Source organism: Eurytemora carolleeae, unplaced genomic scaffold (genome assembly GCF_000591075.1).
Source record: "Eurytemora carolleeae unplaced genomic scaffold, Eaff_2.0 scaffold117, whole genome shotgun sequence".
NCBI classification, from domain to species: Eukaryota; Metazoa; Arthropoda; class Copepoda; order Calanoida; family Temoridae; genus Eurytemora; species Eurytemora carolleeae.
This window is the reverse complement of record NW_019396401.1, coordinates 69,341-92,056: the sequence shown is the minus strand read 5'-3', so window position 1 is coordinate 92,056 and position 22,716 is coordinate 69,341. Positions and strand designations below refer to the sequence as shown.

The 22,716-nt window shown below is 34.2% G+C and overlaps 2 protein-coding genes across 4 annotated transcripts; both read left to right on the top strand.

The window, feature by feature from the left end:
• LOC111702488 (thioredoxin domain-containing protein 11) lies at nt 1-12,883 on the top strand. The gene is made up of 17 exons (XM_023474196.1): nt 1-14; nt 526-597; nt 1,006-1,090; nt 1,328-1,403; nt 4,703-4,804; nt 5,213-5,303; nt 5,429-5,841; nt 6,226-6,357; nt 6,652-6,759; nt 7,009-7,068; nt 7,324-7,386; nt 7,619-7,696; nt 8,021-8,110; nt 9,583-9,726; nt 10,410-10,502; nt 11,316-11,385; nt 12,177-12,883. Exons 4-17 carry the CDS (start codon nt 1,336-1,338, stop codon nt 12,231-12,233), a joined length of 1,569 nt encoding a protein of 522 aa, XP_023329964.1. The 5' UTR covers nt 1-14; nt 526-597; nt 1,006-1,090; nt 1,328-1,335; the 3' UTR covers nt 12,234-12,883.
• On the top strand, nt 12,873-21,697 carry LOC111702487 (bromodomain-containing protein 2). Of its 3 annotated transcripts, none has more exons than XR_002765412.1 (9): nt 12,873-12,995; nt 13,548-14,042; nt 14,759-14,848; nt 15,339-15,676; nt 17,505-17,607; nt 18,498-18,644; nt 19,236-19,291; nt 19,659-20,527; nt 21,571-21,697. XR_002765412.1 is itself a non-coding variant. In XM_023474194.1 (8 exons), the coding sequence occupies exons 1-8, from the start codon at nt 12,888-12,890 to the stop codon at nt 20,146-20,148; spliced, it is 1,827 nt and encodes a 608-aa protein (XP_023329962.1). In that variant the 5' UTR covers nt 12,873-12,887; the 3' UTR covers nt 20,149-20,628. The 3 variants fall into 3 exon arrangements, 1 of the variants encoding a protein (XP_023329962.1); XR_002765411.1 differs by lacking the exon at nt 21,571-21,697 and adding an exon at nt 20,983-21,032; XM_023474194.1 differs by lacking the exon at nt 21,571-21,697 and having other exon boundaries at nt 19,659-20,628.
• The last annotated feature ends 1,019 nt before the right edge of the window (nt 21,698-22,716 follow it).

Sequence of the window (22,716 nt, the reverse complement as noted above, 5' to 3'; positions counted from 1 at the left end):
TCAAACAGCTGCAGGTACCATCCTTTACGGATTTGGTGGAATTATGGAGATTTTAAACAGCCGCAGGTAACATCCATTATGGAATCGGTGGAATTATGCAGATTTTAAACAGCCGCAGGTAACACCCATTATGGAATCGGTGGAATTATGCAGATTTTAAACAGCTACAGGTAGCATCCATTATGGAATCGGTGGAATTATGCAGATTTTAAACAGCTACAGGTACCATTCATTACGGAATCGGTGGAATAATGCAAATTTTAAACAGCTGAAGGTACCATCCATTACGGAATTGGTGGAATCATTAGTATGATTTTAAACAGCAGCAAGTAACATTCATAACGGAATCGGCGGAATACCCAAAATCGAGAAATCAGTTATATACAAGAATAAAAACCAAATTGACTATAAAAATTCATATGTGCTTTAGTTATAATAGAGAATTTGAAGCAAGAGAGAAAATAAAAAATATTCTTTTCACAAATTTTTACAATTTTGAATATTTCTGATATTTTCTATATTTAGGTTGAATATGATTCAGTTCTGCTCGGATATCTTCCAAACACTAATTCTTATTCGTTGGATATCAATCATCAGGGATATTTCACTTTGTTTCTTCCAGTGCTTAGGATTCGGATCCGTTGGATCCGCAACATTTTTGCTTCTCGGATCCGGATCCAAGGGGTAAAACATCAACCAAAAACTTTATGTTCTCAAACCAAAAATCTTAACTGTAAAAAAAGAGAGATTATTAAAATTTCCTCATCTTTAAATGGTTCATTAAGTTTTAGCATAAAAATAAGGGAAAAAGCAAGAGACAAATAATTTGAAAATTCATCTTTTGTTAATTAATCAGTAAATCATAAGAAGATCTTCATGACCTGGGTCCGGATCCAATTTTTTGTGCGGATCCAGGATCTGTATCAAAACATAATGGATCCGAAGAACTGATTTCTTCTCATTTTCGTCTATTAATCATGATAAAGTGAGTATTGGTGATTACAGGAGCTGCAGAAAACTGCTCTTTCTCTTGTTGAGCTTCAGCAGGAGCAGTATACAAGTGTAGGAGTTGTAACTTCACAAGCTTTAGGCATCAACATTTAAGATTTTTTTTCCTAATAATAATTTTTGGCTTTTTGAATTAGATATTTTATTTCTTTGCAGTAGGTGGAAGGTTAGGGCCTGGAAACCCTAGATTTCACTTAACCCCAGCCAGTTGGTAGATTTCGATTTCATTGACTGGTTGTCTTTTGACAAATTGACGAATAAAAGATTAAAATATGATTCAAAAAAAGAATAATCTGAAAAAAAGTTGATGATATTTTAGCAAAACAGATGCAGTTGCATACCAGCCATCCAACCAAACTATACAATCATAATTCTACCCATACCTACCCTAACAAGTAAGTTTTAAAATTTTGAACATTTACTTACAGATTAGATTTGTGCAGTTCGTTTGTGATGGTATTATAGCATTACATTAACTTAATTCAGGGGTGTATATTTTTATTAATTCTTCCCCCCGCCGGGGGAAACAATTTTTTAGATCTGGGGGAAAAATAAAAATGGACATGTGAAAAGGCAAGTTTGTTCCTCCTATTTACATACTTTTTACCCAAAATTTTATTTTATCCAATTGAGCAAATAAAACCCTATAAACCATACCCAACATCTGGGGGGAACAATATTTTCAAAGAGGATGGGGATGATTTTTCAGGAAAATAAACACATACACCCCTGGCTAATTTTTCAACTTTGGATATTATCCTATGTCATTCATTACCCACTAACCAGCACATAAAGGGACTGTAGTTGAAATTTCATGTGACGTGCCAGAGGGCTGATTTCGATTCTCAATGGTACCTGTTATCTGATAATGCAGGGGAAATTTGTTTCAAAACTAACACTTGGCCCATTTCTAACACTTTTTCAAACATATATATCTCCAAATCCAAGCCAAGTTTAACCAAACTACACCATATATTCATAAGAAATGTCTAAAACTATTAATTAAAACAAAAATTGTCAGCTTTAAACTAATAATAAGGTGTGATAATTAGTTTTTGATAATACTTGTTCTCATTTTTGAACATATCCCTATTTTGAAACAATTACCGCATTTCAGCTCATGTCGCGTTTTTGAACATATCCCTATTTTGAAACACTTACCACATTGCAGCTCATGTCGCGTTTTTGAACATATCCCTATTTTGAAACACTTACCGCATTGCAGCTCATGTCGCGTTTTTGAAACATACCTGGTTTTGAGACAATTACTCGAATTCATATAAATGTGAATTTTTAAGTAACAAAAAAAGACTTTTTGAAAAGGTTAAATATAAACAAAATAGAAAATAAAAACATATTGTTCTTTTGCAATTAAAAAAAACATAACGGAATTGAGAAATCAAAATATTGATTTTATTTGTTCTTGCTATGTAGATTTAACCAGAAATGTGGGAAATTGATTGTTTAAAATGCGGAATGCTTTTTTCTCTTATTTAACAAATAAAATGTTAAAACTTGGATTCTAAATATACTTCAAAAGTTAATTTAGGCCTCATAAGATAATTTTTGCTTTCAGTGACTTTTTTGAAAGTTATACTTACTTGATACTTGTGATGTGATTCCAAGAACTCCAGGTAGGAGTATAAGCAGGAATATCTGGTTCTATCCTCCAGAATAGTATTCAGATCGTCTCAACCATCTGTGAGGACTGGACTGCAATGGAAGATTCCTTCAAGAGAGCTTCAGGGATCACAATTCCCCATTTTGCACATGAGGTGCAGTTATGAAAGAGTATAATAAAGAAGGAACACAGGGAGCATTCCTCTATACCTTTCCTCCTACAAACCTCCTTATCTGTTTCCTACCTACTCCACAACTCGATGTAAAAAGAACTATTTGGAAAGACCTTACAGTATAAAAACAAGATAAAGAAGAGAAAAGAAAAAATATTGAACTGAAAAATTAGAAGGGGTGCCCCCAAGAATTCAATATAGAGACTAGAGAGCTCCGAGAAAAGAAAGCCAGTCAGCTAGCTAGTTCAAATAAATACAGGGTTCAGAAAAAAGATAGGTCTTTTTAAGAAAAGTTCTTTCTTGTTAAAAGGACAAACCTTCTCTTTTTTTTAAATTAGCTGAAATATTATTGAAAAATGTATGAAAGAAGTACGAACAAGAAGTAAATGAAGAACAAGAAATATAGAAATCTAAAAATATTTTCAACTGATATCATATAAATATTTAAAAATATGGTAAAATTTAATTAAAACAAATTATTAAAGTTAAAGTAATCAGATCGTCCTGGTTCTCCTGGGTTCTCAGCATACTCCATACTGTACTCAAATAGATTTTAGATACTTTCCAAAATGGCAACTTCTCAAGGGTATTTTCCCAAGTGGCAACTTTTTGCAGCACTTGTTTGTCAGCGTCTATATTAACCTTGTGACCCAACTTGGTGTCTTCAGCAAACTTGTTCATTATCAAAATGAGAAAGGTTTTTCCATCAAGGTCATTATTAAAAATTATAAATGCTAATGGCCCAAACACCGACCCCTGAGAAAACTTGGCACCACTCTGAAAAGGATCCATTCAGTACAGTACACTGCATTTTAATAATCAACCATTCAGAGATCCATTTATAAACAATACCTCTAATGTTGTGGGCCTTGATGTTGTCCAACAGACGATTTCTAGACACTTTGTCTAAGGCTTTACTGAAGTCTAGGTAAATAACATCTACGCTATCTCCTTCATCTATTAATGTGGTAACCCTGTCCAGAAATTCAAGATTTGTCATGCAGCTTTTATTCTTCATACCTCCTCCCCATTGTCGACCAAAGAAAGCAACCCCTGAGTTCACAGTTTTGCCTCAATCTCTAACATCTAGTGGGCCTCCAGCAGGTTCATCAATGCCCTCCTCAAAAACTTATCTTAAGCTCTTCCCTCACAAGAAGACTGATAACCGCCCCTTTTTCCAGCTGAGTATTCCATTCACTGGATGATTCTTCCTATGTACCATCTTGAGGGGGGGGGAGTACTTTGGAGCTCCTGAGCTCTATACTGCAGTACTGTGTGTGATGCTGCCTGATTCTAAAACAATCCACCTTTGTATAAAAACTTATTGTATACTATATGAAATAAAGTATTCTACAGTAGCTTGTGAAAATGAGTTTTGTTTTGAACTGCAGATTAGACTCATAAAAGTGGGTTTTGTCTCAAAAACGCGACAACGATTGAAATTCAGGATATGTTTGAAAATGGAAAACCTGATGATTGTCTTAAAAGCGGTCAAGGGTTTTAATACAAAAAGAACTCCTTCTATAATTTTGATTTAAGAAAATAGTTTAAAATTTCAATTTGTTGTCCTTGTGATGCTTAATAAAATGTTGGTTATAGTTTTTACTATTGACTTTTACTCTCAATATGGGCCGGGATCCCAAAACCCATTCTTTCAATTTGTGCCTATTTCTAACACTCAGTGTTAGAAATGGGCCAAATATTTGTTTTGGAACTAATGTCCCCTGTAATGTGTAAGATATGGTCGTATTTTTAGCTTAAAAGTGCCCATTTCTTGCAATTTCCTTTTATTGGTTCTGTTGCAAGAAATTTGCAAGTCACTTTTATTAAAAAAGCAGGCATTGAAAAAAGAAAATCTAGAATATTTCTTTTTATTTGAGAAATAATTTTTTTGATTTAAGAACCATTGACTCTGAAAAGTTGGCTTCCTGGGCCCTGAAGAGAACAGTTGTTCCGGCGTCATGGCTCAATTTACCAAGCAGAAAAAGTCATGTTCTCAAAAGGTATTTATTGACCATCGTATCATCATGTTGGAGGTTGCTTGATTAGGATTGAACAGGGTTGATAAGAATTTATCAGGATTTATAAGAACTGATTAGAATTACCAAGGACTGATCCGAATTCACTGAATTAACCATTGTCAAAACAATAATTGTTCAATTAATTGATGGATGATTATGATGTTTTAGTGGATTTACTACTTTTTTTCTGTTCATTTATTAATTAATTTGTTTATTGATTGATTATTGATTTATTGGTTTTTTAAATGATTGATTTAATGTACTTATTCTAATTAAGTATCATCACAAAATGGTTGTAAGATGGAAGTAGGCCAATTGTACTCTGATTGTTTTGATTTGATTATTTATTTGGTTTGATTTGATCGAAGAAATAATTTTATTTACTATCAGGGTGTTGGAAGGAGGATCAGGAAATGTCCTATTACTGTTTGGTCCAAGGATTAAACTGGGGAAAGATTCTCTTTACAAACTTCTTCGCCAGGTTCTTAATTTGAATATTTGTTTGTTGTTCTCTAATATTTGTAAGAAAAAGATGTATCTCCCAATGAAATAAAATCTAAAAAAAGTCTTCAAAATCTGAAATTTTTTATAGAAAGTCTTTTTCAGGTTGCTATTGAGTATCAGAACTGTGATGAAACCAAATCCTCAGATAGTTTAGTTGACCGCTTAAAGCAACCAGGACAGACTGATAGTTGCAAGGATAGCTTTAAATTAAGCAGCTCTAGCTCAAGCTTCTGTCAGCTTCGTAGCTGGAGCTACGACTCATTGGAGGATGCCTTCCCTGCCTGTACCCTGCCATCTAGTGCCTCAAACTCAACTACGTGCTTAAACAGGTTTCGCATGCGCAGTAGCCTTCAAGGATATGACCCACATGTTCAGCTGATGCTGGAGGAAAATGCCTCGGAGAAGAGAAAGGTTAAAATGTTGGTGGAAGAGATGCATATTGGGGGGTTGATGGAGGATGGTGAAGAAGCTTTAGATGTGTTTGGACTTGGTTGTAGATCTAATAAAACTCTGAGGTATTTCATTAATGGCCTTTCTAAAATTTTTATTTTATTTTATTCCTTAAAAAAACAAATTTTCAGTTGTTCCTTGTAAAGGTTATAAGGTGAATATATTTTCAAGAACTATATCAACAGAAATATAATGTCTTTTTGGGCTCTTGGAAAACAATGTAAAGTTGGACTTCTTCTTGTATACCTTTATTTATACCTTTATTTTGATACTTAACCCCTTCAGTTGTTAAAAACTTTCCACTTCAGGTCAAATTCTGCTATAAGGCTTCCATAAAGCCTACTTAATGAAAGGGATGAGAGGAGTGACAGATTTCAAGGAAATATACCCTCAAAGTTAAATATTCACCATTTTATACAATAGGTCACCTTATATTTGATTGTTCCAAGGATGTACCGGGTGGATTCTTCTTCCTCTTTATCTCTGCTCAACTCCCTGGGTCTTGAAGGTCAATCCCTTCCCTTTCCGGTCATCCTTAATCTTGCAGAGGAATCATTACACCTTCCATCCGCCAACTTCAGGTAGTCTATTCAACATATTTAGGGGTTCAGAAGAACATGGTTAATTGTTATCATACAAAGACACAGAATGTGATGGAAATGTTAAGTGACATTTAATGGATATGAAGATAAGGATATTGCAACTTATATGGTTTTCTATTTAAAAAAAAAAATTTCTTTAAATTTTTATTTAAAATATCTTCTCATTATCAAATCAAATCAAGTTAACGTGATAAGGGACCCCCAGCCAGCCTTTAAGGCCCTACACACAACCCTGCAGAAGCGGGCTGGAAGGATTCAAACGCACCTTTTCAGGATGCAGCATGCTGAGGAAGATTTGAAAAGGTTTCTTGTTTCCTGGCATACTGGAGAGCTAGCTGGTAAACCCGGATTCCGTAGTACAGACCATGGATCAAATGTTAGGTAATTCTACAATCCACAAATTCTACATCCAGTCATTCTGACTCAATGAACTCAGATTTTACTCAAAACAAAAACGAGACATCTTGGAAATGGTCACTTATGTCTTTGACCTGCCCACACTCAGAATTCATATAAAAAGCTATTTGCCAATTATCCCACATTCATATTTTATTATGTTGTTGTCCTCACTTTTTAATGTCTTTTTATTCTTTCTGTTCTTCCATCTCCTTACAAATATCATTAATTTAGGTTTGAACCCAATTCTGAGACTGACAATTCTGATACTGTATCTGTGATAACTGAATTAAGGTGAGATTTTTTTCATTTGTCTTGACATCCTTGAGCTTAAACCAAGAAGTGTTATGGGGATAACAAATATATGACAGTTAGGCAAATAAAGATATGATATGAATTAGTATCACCAAAACAACTAATTTTAACTTAAGTCATTCAGTTAGAGCCCAATAATATTGACCATAAAAGGGTTTTAGTGAGTCAGTAAATTTTGTTTATAAAATGTTAACCTGACCATGAGAATAATTAACAGACCATGTTTTATTTTAGTGCAAGTAAATTTTCCAGTGATATAATCCCGCACAAAGATGTAGTTCTCTTCTATACTTCTAGGAACAAATTTTCATCCTCAGAATTAAATTTTTAATGGTCTAACATTCTTTGTAATCTGATAATCTTTTTTTTTGTTATCAAATTATAATCGCAAATAGGTGAGTTTATAAAAAATATTGTTACATTATTTGTCTAATTCTGAATCAGGAAAAATGATATTTTAGAAAACCTTTTTTAAATATTTTCTTTAAAAAATGATTTTCTCTTACATAACAATGAAAATATTGTTCAGTTTTTGTACATTTTGTTCCGCTGCTGCTTATGCATTTCATACAGTCAAGATGTATTTAGACTCTGTGCCAACAATCAGGTAGATTTGTTGTCTTATCAGGTTTATTCCTGAGGTTAAAACCTGTTTATTTTAAATTTTATTGTAAATAGGTTTTGAATTATGTTGTTGACTTAACAACCCCTTTCTTTGAATTATTTCTAAAGTTAACCTTGTTGAGTTTGCCATATCCCTATTATTAAACTTACTAAACAGGTATAGTTATCTCCACCAAAAGTTTAGTCTTAGGGTAGAAAAAAAATTTAGAATTGACTAAAATAATGGATTTCGGTTAATTTTTTTTAAGTGCTGCAATATATATTTTTTTAATTTGCTGACCTTTGTTTCCACATCTTATATTTCCAGGTTTCTTATGATTGATGCTACAAAGAATGATTTGAGTTGGGAGTTTACAGCCTTAAGTTACCCCTCAGTAATATTCTTTCCAAGAAACAGGTTAGTTAAGTTCAATTTAAAGTTACCTAAACAAGAATCATTTGCTCCTTTGCCCATGGGAATATATACTATATTAATAACACCAAGAACCTCAAAATTATGTTGTTTAAATTTAAAAAATGCATTCTTTGCCTCACCGAAACCCCATTTCCCCTCTTACCGTATAATTTAAATTGTTTAAGTTTATTGAATAATAAAATTAGTTAAAAATGAAAGTTCCCTTTGCTGCACTGCATGCATAGACTGCTGGGTCCTGAATTACCAAAGAATATTATTTGAACCCATGGGAAATTTGATTGGATGGATTGCCCCATTTCCACTATCTAAGTTACAGTTTCCAGTAGAAAAAAATAGAATCAATATATTCATAATCAGATATAGAGCTTCCTACTGTATAATTGCTTCTAAATGTAACTCCTTCTGTGAGTGTTGCTCCATCCAACAGGGAATAGCAGGATGTGAACTGATATCCAAAATTGTTTTTGCAGAATCCGTAAGATTCCTATAATCCTATAAGAAGACATCGGTTGGGATAATTAGGCCCAGAAGCAGATCCTGTATTACTGTTAATGTTAGCATGGTATTGATAGGTTAATGTCCTTTGACTATGACCAAAGCAAGAATCCAGAGTAGGTCCCTCAACTGGTAGAGCAATATTTAAGAAAGCATCTTCAGCATTAAAGAATGCTGCTCCAGTAATTGCCAATGCAACTGTTCCAAGAGGCATAGTAATTCCCTCATCAAGCTTGGTTGGGTTTGTTGGAAGCATGGTATACTGCCAACATTCACATCGAATATTAGGATTAGCAACAAGTAGATCATGTTCTGCATCATGATCAGGGACTCCAGACAAAATAATTACTCTATTTCCCTTTTACTTGAGTTCTTTATAATATGATTGTGTGCTGTAATTCCCCAGTTTAAGTTTGAGAAGACAGGTCCACATATTCCTGCATCAATGTAGCTTTTTTACTTATATTGTGATCTCATCATGACCAAATTCATTTGTTGAATGTATAGTTGAGTTCTTGATTGTGGTTGCGGTTGTTGAACCCGTTGTTGCTGCTGTTGTTCTTGTAGGTCTTGGGCATAATCTTCTTCCTTGAGAAAGAATTACTAAAAGAACTGTGAAATAGCAGATCCTGAGCATACTTACTGTTGTGAGGAAATACATCCTTGTTGCTGTTAATACAGTGGTTCTTTGAAACAGATGGATATGTCCTTTTTAATTAACGTCTTATCAGGATAAAAGAAAATTAACCGGACTTCATTAGGCTAAAACACTTGTGCATTAGTACAATGAATGATATTCTTAGTATTGGAATAATGCCAATCTACTTAGAACAAATGCATTCATAAAAGAAAAGTTTTTTTAATTGAATGTAAATTGTCAATGTTTCTTACTTGAAAAATTGGTACAATGAGCACTAGCAGGCTTTTCTTCCGATTTTTATATTTTAAATGTGTGTTAGGCATGACATGAGTCGAGTATACCCTACTGAAGAAAACCTAAATGTTATAAATCTGCTGAGTTTTGTTGTCTGGAACCTGACCCCGTCTGACCGGCTTCAGCTAGCTCTTAACCACTGTGATTATACTTGCAGACAACAAGTCAGGTAGTCCTTGTGCATGTTAGTGAATTGTATTATTCCACAATCGGAATTCTTTTCAGTAAATGGTTTTTTTCATTAAAAAAAATAATTTTTTAAAAATGCACCCCAAAAATATTAATCATTTAAATATATATTTTCATCAAAGTGCAAGCTGAATAAGAAGTGTTCTGCAATTTGATTTGCGTTGTATAATTAATCCAATTAGTTTCAATTTCATGAATAAAAAGATTATTTTTATTTCTATTCCAGATAGACTGTTTACATCTAAACGAATTAAACAACTTAATAATATAAAAAATATTTTTATAAGTTTGTTCGGCATGTCATTTTTCTGAATGCATCTGTCGGCTGTAAGTCATCTTTTAACATTTAAGCCTAAAACCCGTGGAACCAGATTTAATGAAAATAAAAAGTAGTTGAACGTATATTAAATTGAACCACTTGTCTTGAACGTGATCCACAAATGGATTGAACCTGAGGCCGAATTTAAAGAATTTAGCGGCGGCTTAAAACCGCGGCTTAAATATGGTTGGTTCCACTTAAAATTGTATCAAATGTTACCAGATTTAAGCCGGTGCTTCATTTAAACCGGGTTTTGGCGGATTTAAGCCGCGGCTCAAATTCTTTAAATTCGGCCTCTGGTGTACCTGGTGAAACGTTGAATTGACGTGTTCCTTTAATTTCAGATTAGCTGCTAGTCTGAGGGTGAACCAGTTATCTAGTGAGCTTAGACGGAACGGATCTAAGGTTCCTTTAAACTCTAAACTTCAAATTTCTAGGAACCACATCATAACATTATTACATTCAAAAACATATTCAGGGGTAGATTGCTTTAAAAGTCTTTTCTTACCCACTATCGGAGCGTTGTTTTATTCATACCCCCCCCCCCATATTGTGATTATTTGACAACGCCACACTGCCCAGCTGACGTCAAAGGTCTAAACTGAGACGTCAGTGGAATGATTAAAACTGATTTTTAGACCAAATTTTTTGCATTGATCAACTCACATTGCGTTGCACAGGTTTTTATTGTTATACATGATGCTCCTGCCATTTAGCGGCGTTTTGCATTGAATTATGACTTTAGCTGTAAACCCGGCGTTGCCTGCGGAATTTAAAAAGGGTATCCATGGGTTTCCTAAAAAAAATACCAAATTTGTTTTAGCAAATTTGTTTTGGCCAGCTATAGCTTACATCTATATATATATAACCGTAATCAATGTTTTTCTCTTTGTTTGTTTGTGTGTTCGATCATAACTCATGAACCCTTTCAACAATTTGTCTCAAATTTTGAATGGGTTACTCGAGAGAAGCATGGTAATGTTCTTCGCTTGGTTTTAAAAGTCTGTTGAGTGTTTCGACTTTAATAGAAAAAATGTAGTTTCCCCGTAAAATCGACCAAGTGCGAGTAAACCACGGGAGTTACTATGAGTAACCTGAGGAGTGAGCAACGCTGGGTTCCCAAGCTAGTTTATATATAAATATAAATAAGATACGAGTTCTAACTTTTATTATATAGATTAAACATAGAATATTCAAAAAATAGCATGATTCTTTTTTAATTCATAATAATAATCTTGATTGGCTGTTAGGAGATTAAAGTATGCAAAGAGTGTGCTTTATGTACTCTCTACATTGGAGAACGCTACAGTACAACCACAGGTATATAATCTTTTGTCAAGTAAACCTGCATGCAAAGAGGAGAATTCCAGATTTACAACGGTACAATTTATATAACTGTTTGATTATCGACGACAAAAAATTCTGTGTGTTTATCCCCAAAATGGTGTACATTGTATTTATTGCTAACACGCTGGAGTGTAAAGCTACGCTAGCCTACAGTGACAGTGTGAACTCAACGCAGCTGACTTTGCACGTATTCCTTAAAAGTCCCTAATTTTCTGTGTCCAGCGCAGTTTTTAAAAATTTAATTGAAACCTTTACTATCTGTGACTTCTGGGATGTAAATATTAATAATTCTAAGTTACAAAATAGCTTCTAAAGAAAAGTTATAAAAAAATTAAAGGCGTTTTCGTAGAGAAATTTAGTCAAAGGTTTAAAGGGTACTGGGTACTGTTGTGAATCAGACACGCCACTCTTCCAACGGCGGGTCACTTTCATTAGGTCTTTAAACCTTGTAAGAAATTTCTAATTGGGAGAGTTTATCAAATCAAATTATAACTATCGGGCCCACAGTGCAAACAAGACAGGAGAAAAAGGTCAAATTTATGGTATAATTTGTTGTGATGGGTGGTTGAGAATTCGAAAAAATAGTTGATATTTGTTCAGAAGGACTAGTCCTCTTGAACGGTCTAGTCCATTTGTACAAACGAACGTTGGTTAAGCGTTCATTAGTCTTATACTTATTGATATAATTTGGTTGCCTCCTTATCGCCTTATATTATTCCTTTTTTTTCAAGTGCAGAAAATATATGTATATGAATATTTTTTAGATGCACAACAGATATTTTACAGCCATCATGGAACGTATGCTGTCTGGAAACCCGTGATTCATGATTATCTTCTAGATGTATATTTATTAATTATCTAATCCTGCAACTGTGAAATTGATAAATTTTTACACGAATAAATTTAAATGTCGTCTTCTAAAACTCGTATATACAAGATTTCAGGGGTAAAATTACTCCCTAAGAAAATATTCTTGTATTTTTCGATATTTTATTTTTATAATTGCGAGTTACAAAAGTATTTACCTAGTACACAAAAATAGAAAATTTTAAGTTGTGAGGAATTAATTTGATATGTCCTTCCTCCCTGGTTAAAAAACCGGGTCCCTATATCCCGCCCGAAATCCAAGATGGCGGCGGCGTCGCTGTAGATTTCTCTTTGAATTCTCAAAAATATAGATAATTTCGCAGTTATGCTTAAATTACGTTCATCTGAAAGGTTTTTGGAAGGCTTTTACTTGTTCAAAAAGTGTTATTTTCGAATTAAACAAGAACAATACATAATTTGAGGCATTTTCAGCCGAAACGAACTTTTTAAATTTTAAGTGTTAAAATCAACCTCCAATATACCTCTTAATAGTGAATTACTGTGATAGTGAAAGTATGATTATTCTCAAAAACTTCTCCAAATTCAACTTTTATCATATTTATTTGGTTTGAGCTTCGTCGTTACGTTATTGATCTTTTTCAGAGGTTATGAATACATCGACGGAGTCGACAGGGGATGAGAATTCATCCCCTGTAAAGCCCCGCAGTCCGCCCCCAGCCAGAGATGAGGGCCCCCTAGCCCCAGTCAATGGACAGGTTAATTTCGTTTATGATTAAACATTTTTGTAGATTTAATAACAGATGCATCAGTGTTCTTACAGTATGAGAGGAGGATTAAAGCATTTAATTTTGATAATTCACATAATAGTTTCCTATGACCAGAATATTTCATTGATTTTTTATGTGAAAGATGGATCCCATGTCAGGCTGTGACATCCGTTTTGTTTCTACCGCCAAGAGACAGTAAACTGCAGTACAAAAGATGTGTACACCTCTGAAATGACTTTCCTCGCATTGCATCCTTGAGTACATTATTGCATTAGACGCAAAATAATTATTTATGATTTTTTTTTCTCTTTTAAATCTAACTTATGTTACGATAATTCTATTTGATTATACGGTCCATTATGTATTTACTCACCTTTTAACGTAAAAATCACGCAAATAGTAAACATAATTTTGGTATAATCTGAAGCAATAGTGCCTGTACAGTGTACAGTGTTCAATGTTCATCCTCCCTTTTACTTCTTATATTTTAATACCAGCAAAATAGTAAGACTTCTTTTTCAGAAATTGACATTGTTTTAGGTCCATCCACCCTTCCTACCACCCGCTGACCGACCCGGCCGTAACACCAACCAACTCCAGTACTTGAAGAATACCGTGATGAAAGCCGTTTGGAAACACCAGTTTGGTTGGCCATTCCAAACCCCTGTAGATGCCATCAAACTTAACATTCCTGATTACCATAAAATAATAAAACATCCGATGGATTTTGGAACGATTAAAAAGCGATTGGAGAATAACTACTATTGGAGCGCAAAAGAGTGCATAAAGGACTTTAACACGGTGTTCACCAACTGTTACGTGTACAATAAGGCCGGGGAGGATATTGTTGTTATGGCGCAAACTCTTGAGAAACTTTTCCTCACAAAAATCGCTTCAATGCCGAAGGAAGAAGCCGAGGTTTTGGGTCAAGCCAAGGAGATGAAACCTAAAAAGAATCGAACCGAAAGATCGATGTCTGTAACCAGTAGCACATCGGAAACACCAAGCTTAGACCTGCCAACTCCTGAACTTAAGGTTTGTTAGAAGAAACTTTGGGTATGGTGGCAATGGCCAAAAAAATTCTGGATTGATTAGTTGTCAGTCCAGGAGTGTAACGTGTCTTTGAATTCATTATTCATAACTTTTATTTGGGGGGGGNCTTCCCTTCCCTATATTTCCCTTTCCTTCCCTTCCTTATCTGCCAACCTTCCATCAATTCTCTACCTTCCCCTTCTCTTCGTTCCTCTTCCCTTTCTACTCTACCTTCTTCTTACCTTCCCCTTCTACTTCCCTTCCATGTCCCTTTCGTAGTTCCTCTTTCCCTCTCAACCTTCCTCCTTCCGTTTCAACCTTCCCTTTCCCTCCCAACATTCCCCTTCCCTACTTTTCCTCTTCCCCACCAATCTCCTTCCCTACTTATCTCCTTCCCTGCCTATCCCCTTCTCTACCTATCTCTTCCCTACTTTTCCCTTTTCCCCATCCTTCTCTTTATTCCGCTGTTACCCTTTTCTTTACTTTTTTTTCCCCTTTTCCTTTCATTTTCCCCCTCCCTTTTTTCTTACTCCCTTATTTCTCCCTTTTTCCCCCTTTTTCTTTCTCCTATTCTGTTCCCTGTTCCTTCCCTTTTCCTTCTCTTTTCCTCTGGGTCTTTGATTTATTTCCCCGCATCAGGGGGGAGGGAGAATTTTATACAACCCTGAATCATGTAAATACTAAACATAAATCCGGACAAATGTTATTTAATTTTTCAGACTCTGACCCCAACCCCGCCAGTTTTACCACCTCCGCCGAAAGTGGAAGAACCAGCCGCAGATTTTGCTCAGCCCATCAAAAAGAAACAGGAATGAGACAAAATCATATTTTTCATTTTATTTTATTTCTATTAACATCAATGATGACCTTGAATTAAGACGAATCTTTATATTAAGGCTATTTTTTGTTACTGTTTTTTTCTTGTCGGGGGTGTATATTTTGCAGATTCTTCCCTGGGGGGAGGGAAAATGCTTTTGAAGATCTGGAGGAAGAAATTGGACACTTTTGTTACTTTTTACACAAAACTTTATTTACTTCCCCAATTCAGCAAATAATAACCATTGACAAAATGTTGCGCTACGCACAAGCATATATGTATTGGAGGAAAATAATTTTTAGGGGGAAGGTTGTAAGAAAAATAATTTTTAGGGGGGGAGGTTGTAAGAAAAATAATTTTTAAGGGGGAGGTTGTAAGAAAAATAATTTTATAGAAAATGTTTATTTTATGTCCTGTTCCTCTAATCGTGTTAATGCAAAGCACACATTTTCTTCAGTTTAAGATATTTGTTTCGATTGCAGCAAGGTGTAAAACGAAAGGCCGACACAACCACCGGTGAACCCGGAACCGGCGACGGTGACGAAAAGAAACCGGCGCGCCAGATAAAAAAACCCGTTAAAGACATTCCGGATGCCGGACCCCAGCACACATCAAAGCCAAAGGGACGGCAGACCGAGGCTATGAAGGCCTGTCATGAAATCATTAAGGAGATGTTTAATAAAAAACATGGAAGTTACGCCTGGCCCTTTTATAAACCAGTTGATACGGAACAGCTTGATCTTCATGATTATAAACAAGTTATAAAGAAACCAATGGACTTGGGAACAGTGAAAGTTAAATTGGAGGGTAGAGATTACAGGTGAGATGATATTCGTATATTATTCTAGGCTAGGTTCAGATAGTAATTAGTGCTTAGGATCCATTTCATTTTGATCTGGATCCTGGATCCACCCTGGAAAAAATGGATCTGGATCCAGGTCAATAACAACTCTTCAAGAATTGTTGATTTTTTAACATGAATAAATTTCAACAAAAATATCCCTTTTTTTCGCTGATTTTTTTGCTTTTTTTTAGTGAACCATTCCGAAATTGAGAAATTTTTGTTTTTTAGTATTAATTAACAATTCTACTTTTTGCTTGCAGAGCAACATTTGTATCTTCTCAAATACCCTCGATCAGCCTCAAATAATAGAGTTTGAATTTGTTAAGGAACTTAAACTTAATTTTCTAGGAAAAGTGAGTTTTTATCAACAAATAACGACGGTGCCAAATATATCGATAAAGTGTATTTGTTATCTATCTCACGTTTTTTTTGGACAGCTAAGACTAGCAAGGAATTGGATTATATTTTGTCTCATTTTAGATGGAAAAACTAAGATATGTTTCTGCGTTATTATATTAAAGCTTTAAAGGTAGCTGGTAATTGTTGTGAATTAATGATGGTACAAGAAAAATCTGTTCAATTACGTTTCACAAATCTGTTAAATTAACGGTGATTTTTCATGACAAAATTTTGAATCTCGAGGTTTATGTTTTCCAAGCAGATTGATTTTGGAACTTGAGGGAGAACGTAAAAAAAGAACTCTGTGACTTAAACGTTGTCTCATGATAAAAATTGTATCTTTTAATAATTTTAAGAGACTTTCCAATTTCCCCTGTTTCCTGTCTGAATCACATTGTACCCTTTACACCAATGCTTTGGATCCGTATTCATTGGAACCCCTACATTTTAGCTTTCTGGATCCGGATCCAAGGGCAAAATATCAACTGAAGCAGAAAACACTTATGGCTTTTCATAGTTCGAAAAAATTTCTTCTTTTATACAAAATCAGTAAATCTTAAATAAATATTCATGACCAAGATTTGGATCCATTTTTTTCTAGTGCGGATCCAGGATCCAGATCCGCTTAAAAATTAAATGGATCCCAAGCATTGTTAACACATCTATCTTTCTGAGCAACAATGTAGAAGATATCTTCATATAATTTTTCCGATCTTGTGAATAAGTTTAAGTGGATTAATGTTGTTTTTTCCAAGTTAAATGCTCAAAGAGTTCTGCCTGCATTTATGTTTTGCGCAGAGTTAAGGATCCGGATCCGTTGGATCCGCAAAATTTTGACTTCATTGATCCGGATCCGCAAAAATTTGTGCGGATCCATGGATCTGGATCTAAGGGTAAAAAAAATCGATTGATTCTCAAAACCCAACTCTGAACTGCTGAAAAAGAGCAATTATTAAAATATCCTGATCTCTGAATGGTTCAGCATAAAAATAAGCGAAAACCGAAGAAAAATAATTAGACAATTCTGCTTTGTTTATAATTCAGTAAATCTTAAAGAAATGTTCATGACCTGGATCCGGATCCTTTTTATCCAGTGCGGATCTGTGATCCGGATCCGCATCAAAATTAAATGGATACTAGCACTGGTTTGCGAGAAACATCCTTTAAAAATCAAACAATTCCTTAGCTATATTGTACAGGGTGTCCCACATGAAATTGGACCGCGTCCATGGTTCTAAATTACGATTTGGGGGACACATCAGAACATTTAATAAGAATGAATCATTTTGAAAAACTTTACAAGGCTAATAAAATTTTTTTTGCAGAAAATACAAGATTTTTCGAGTATTATGTGCGTTAAAGATTGGAGATAATCTAATATGATATGGGACGCTCTGTATTTTAGAAGTCCTGCTGAGTTTGCCGCGGATATGAGACTAATATTTACCAACTGCTACAAGTACAACCCACCAGAGCATGATGTTGTAGCTATGGCTAGAAAACTTCAGGTCAGTAGCTATGTGTATACGGCGCTACGACATCTGCTCTATTTCCATTTGCTCTATGGTCATTTGCTCTATGGCCATTTGCTCTATTAACCATTTGCTCTATAGCTCATAGATCACGACGTTTGCTCTATATGTCATCTGCTCTATACATCAATTGATCTATGACATAACACGTCATTTGCTCTATAAACATTTTTATGACTGTGATGATCTATGAAAGTTTTAGCAATGGCAGAACAATTCTGCCTTCTATATTCAAGACATCTCCAGTTCTGATAGACACTCTGTTTGTTTAGAGTAGAATAAATATAGTTTTCACCACATATTAGGTTTTTTTTTACCCCTCTTATTATTGAGCAGTCTCGCTGTCATGATGGACTTTGAAGAACTGATGAAAACTGCAATTTGCGAATTTTCCAAAAAAAATTCCCGCATTTCATTGTCAAGTTACGCTCCAATAAAAGCTATTTTATAGTGTATTTTTATGTTATAGAGCAAATGACGTGTTTAGTCATAGAGCAGATTGAATATAGAGCAAATGACGTATAGAGCAAACGTCGTGATAGAGCAAATGGCCATAGAGCAAATGACCATAGAGCAAATGGAAATAGAGCAGATGTCGTAGCGCCGTGTATACAGGATTATCCACAAAGGATGAGACTTCAGAGACGATTGCACTGAAATTGTTTATTCCGTTTTCTTGCGTTAAGGACTCCTTGAAATTTGCTCATTTCTGTGCTGTTGTTGTTGTTGTTGTTATTATTACCCTTATTATTATTATTATTATTATTATTGTTGTTATCACTATGTACCGCGGAGTGAAGGGATGCTTTAATAAAAATTATATAATTCTCTTCTGTTCATTTCTAATGTTTATTCATGATGTTTAGGACGTGTTTGAGATGAGATATGCCAAGATCCCAGACGATGTGAACCCCGTGATGCAGGGTGGGTTCGTGAAGAACGAAAGCAGTGTTACCGACGCTTCAGATTACGACAGTGAGGATGAGAGAGAAAGAAAACTGATGCAGTTACAGGTTAGATACTTAGACAGTCAAGACAGTGAGACACTGAGATAGTTAGACAGCTAGACGCTTAGACAGTTAGATATTTTGAGACTTTCACAGTTAGACAGTTTGACAGTTAGATGTTAGAGTTGACATTTAGACAGTTAGAGTTGACATTTAGACAGTTAGAGGTTGACATTTAGACATGCAGAGTTGACATTTAGACAGTTAGAGTTGACATTAAGGCAGTTGATATTTTATTAAGTAAATAATTGTTATAAAAGGACCTTAGACTAGAGTGAATGAAAATATAAGGGTCTCCGACGAGAATCTGGAGGTCTCCTGCGAGACGTCCATGGGGGTCTCCAATGAAACGGGGTTTTCAATAGTACTCCAATGATGATAATTTCTTCCCAGACTCTCGTTTTACCATTTAAAAAAAATAAAAGCAAACTTTTAAAACGAGGCACACTTAAAAAAATCACTGGTATTTATGCATATTTTTTCTAGGAATGAATTTTAGAAATGCAACTGATTGATTGTTTATATTTTTTCAAACAGATAGCTGAATAAATATAAATTAATTTATATATTTGATGGATATATCGATGAATTGTATAGGAACAGCTGAGACAAATGCAAGAACAGATGAAGTTATTGGTTGAAGAAAGTGCCAGGTATGATAATTTTCATATACTTAAATTTTTCGAAAAATTAGATTTTTTAATAGTTGATCTTGTGTTATATCAATAATAAATTTATTTTTTTAATATTAAGTTATGATATTTGTTTTAGTTAATGAATTAAATTTCTCCTAACCCCAAAAGTAAATGCCTTATAAATGTTACTTGTATTGGTAAAATTCAAAGAAGGCCAGGAATCCATTTTGTTTTTAAAAGTTATCCCTCACTGTTAAACCTGTTTCTCTGTGAAGCTAAAAAGTCTAAAAGGTGTTTGTTTTATAAAAGGAATTAAGACTTTCATGGAAATAAAAATTTTGTAAATCAGCGTGATTATATTTTATCCTAATTTTCTCTGATTTAGATCAAAGAACAAAAGAAAATTGAAGAAAGATGGAATAAAGCCCGAGAAAGGAAAACGAGGAAAGGCAAAGAAGACGAGTAAACAAACCGTTGTCGAAAGCGACGAGGAAAAGACGACACCGATGACCTACGACGAGAAGCGACAACTCAGTCTCGACATCAATAAACTGCCTGGCGACAAACTCGGGAAAGTTGTCCAAATCATCCAGCACAGAGAGCCCAGTCTCAGGGACTCTAATCCTGACGAAATAGAAATAGATTTTGAAACCTTGAAACCCTCTACACTGCGCGCTCTTGAAACCTTTGTCACGCAGTCTCTTCGGAAGAAACCGAAAAAGAAAAGTTCAAAGAAAGGGGAGAAGAAAGACGAGGGGGAAGGAGGTTCAAAACAGAAATCCGGGAGATTGAGCTCTAGCAGCTCAGGTAGTGATTCAAGTGGCTCCGATAGTTCTGATTCAGACTCGGAAAGCTCGGATTCCGATTCGAATTAATTTCAGCCATACGTTCCTTTAGTTTTAGATTATCTCCCCAAACAAGAATAGTAACAGTCTTCTTTTAGCTCTTCAACGTTGTGCAATTCCGGAAAAGGAAAAGTTTCGGAATCTTTTGTTCTTCAGGACACAGTTTTGACTTGTTCGAATGTTGTTTCTTTATCCTGGTTGTAAAAAAAAGTTAGAGGAGAAGAATTGGAACATCTCCATAATCTCGCGCATTTACATTGAGCAGTATTTGAAAATGCGCTTACCAACCCTTCCATCTTGGACCTTTTTCGGAAAGGTTAAAACTGATTTATTATTTTACCGCATAATTTAAATTCTCATCCTTCCCCCATCTCTCTTTTTTAATGATATCAGACCTCGACATAATATTGTAATATTTCTTTTATATATATAAAAATTATATGAACGTGCAACAAAAGTTGTTTTGTCTAAGCTCAAGGCTTGAATGTCGAATTTTAATCGTTGTCATTGGTTTGTTATGTTTTTCTGCGCATGTTTCCATTCTTAAATAATTATTCTATTGGGTATAGTCAAGAATATTAATTCTCGTGTTATTCGTCGGGCAATCTTTTTAAAAAACTGATTGTAAAATAATTTTTTCCAAGTTGTTTAAAAATGATTTTTTAGTTTCTAAATTGATCCCACTTTAAGAACTTAAATATTTATTTACATGCTTAAAATGTACCTATTATCATACAACGAAAAAGGGGGCGGGGTATTTTACTAATGTAAGTTTTGTTGCAAATTACGGTTTTATTAAATGCTGTACCATGTAGATATATTTAAAAAGATTTATATTACAAAATATTTGTGTTTGATCTTAAGAGAAACCGACGTAGTTTAAAATTATGGAGTTACATGTTCATATCGAGGGAAAACATCCCCCNNTGTGGTAGAACTGAGTTCTGAGTATTGTAAAAATCTGTTTAGGATTCATTTGAGACATACAAAACGTATGATGTTAAATTACTGAGTTTGAGCGCAAAGTCGACGTTAAAAATCGTCCATTTCGGAATCTTTTTTTTTCAATTATCATATAACGTCGACGAAAAATGTATAAAAATTCTACAATAAACTAATTAGATATTTCTCAATAAAATCAATGTTAGAATCAATTATTTCTTTTTCATGATTATATCGAATTTCTGTTCGTAGAATTCTACAAACTCTTCAAATGTCGTCTTTTCAATGAACATTTCCAGTAAAATAAAAGAAAATGTTTGTAGACAATGAGTCGTTACAGAAAATAATAACTGAATTAGATAACTTATTTTCGATAATTAGAGTTAATTTTTACATCATTAAGACGTTTTATATGCCTCAAATGAATTCTAAAAAATTTCTCCACAATATTGCATTCTCCGTTCACCTACCATACATTGCCGTTCACTCCCTTTAAACAAAACTAAATAGTTACAGTACTCTTAACGACCTTTATGTTATTTTATCAAATGTTTGTTTACGTTTTATCGGTGTCACTCCCGCGTATTGTGAATCTCCGGAATATATGAAATGAAATACAGCAGTTCACACATTTTAATCATTTATTATTGTTTCACTAGGAAAATTTTTAAGTTTCTCGTATTGAGAAAAAATTACTGTCGACGTAATTTTAAGTGACTCGTTTAAAGAGTTATTTGCCCGATTACAAAAGTAGATATCTTTTTTCATCTGCTTATTTATGCAGGAAAAATGAGGAAGAAAACTGACCAGATTTAAACGACTATTTTGTAAGCACCATTTAACTCTTTAAAAGAAGGATCGCTAGAAGTTCCGTCGACTTTAGATTTTATGATCTTTGGTTACATCGATCCTAATTCTGCAGGCGTAGAAAATATTTGATGTTTTAAAGGGGTCTAGCGTTATTTAAGTGACCCTCCGTGAGAGCTTAACAAGTTAGCAGCTAGGTTTGATCATCAATGAATTATCTATCAATGGTTGTAATTTTTATTTGTGGTTTCTCCACAAATATGACTTGTGCATATCTACTGCAGGTAACCATCTAGATATTATTAGTTAACTATTCTTGCTAGAAAACCGACAATATGTTCCTTTTTACTTAATTAGATAATGGTTTCAATGGTATCATTGTGAATCTTGTATTGTCATCTTAGCTTGGAGGCTCACTTAAATCTACGCCTAGAGGCACTAAACATTATATAATAAAACATGGGTAGGTGCTTACTTGGAGTAGAGTGTTTACATATTTTCCTGATAAGAACATGTATCTTTTATTTTTATTTAACATTAAGAAAAATATCTTTATTAATCATGAAAAAAATGTGGCTGGGGGAAACTAGAAAATGTAGCTGGGGGAAACTAGAAAATGTGGCTGGGGGAAACTAGAAAATGTAGCTGGGGGAAACTAGAAAATGTGGCAGAAAAATATAAGGAAATGTAAGAAAATATAACAAAATAAAAGAAAACATAATACAGTATAAGAAAATATAAGAAAATATAAGAAAACATGATTGAAAGTATAAGAAAATATAAGAAAATAAAAGAAATATAAGAAAATATAAGAAAATATAAGAAAATATAAGAAAATATAAGAAAATA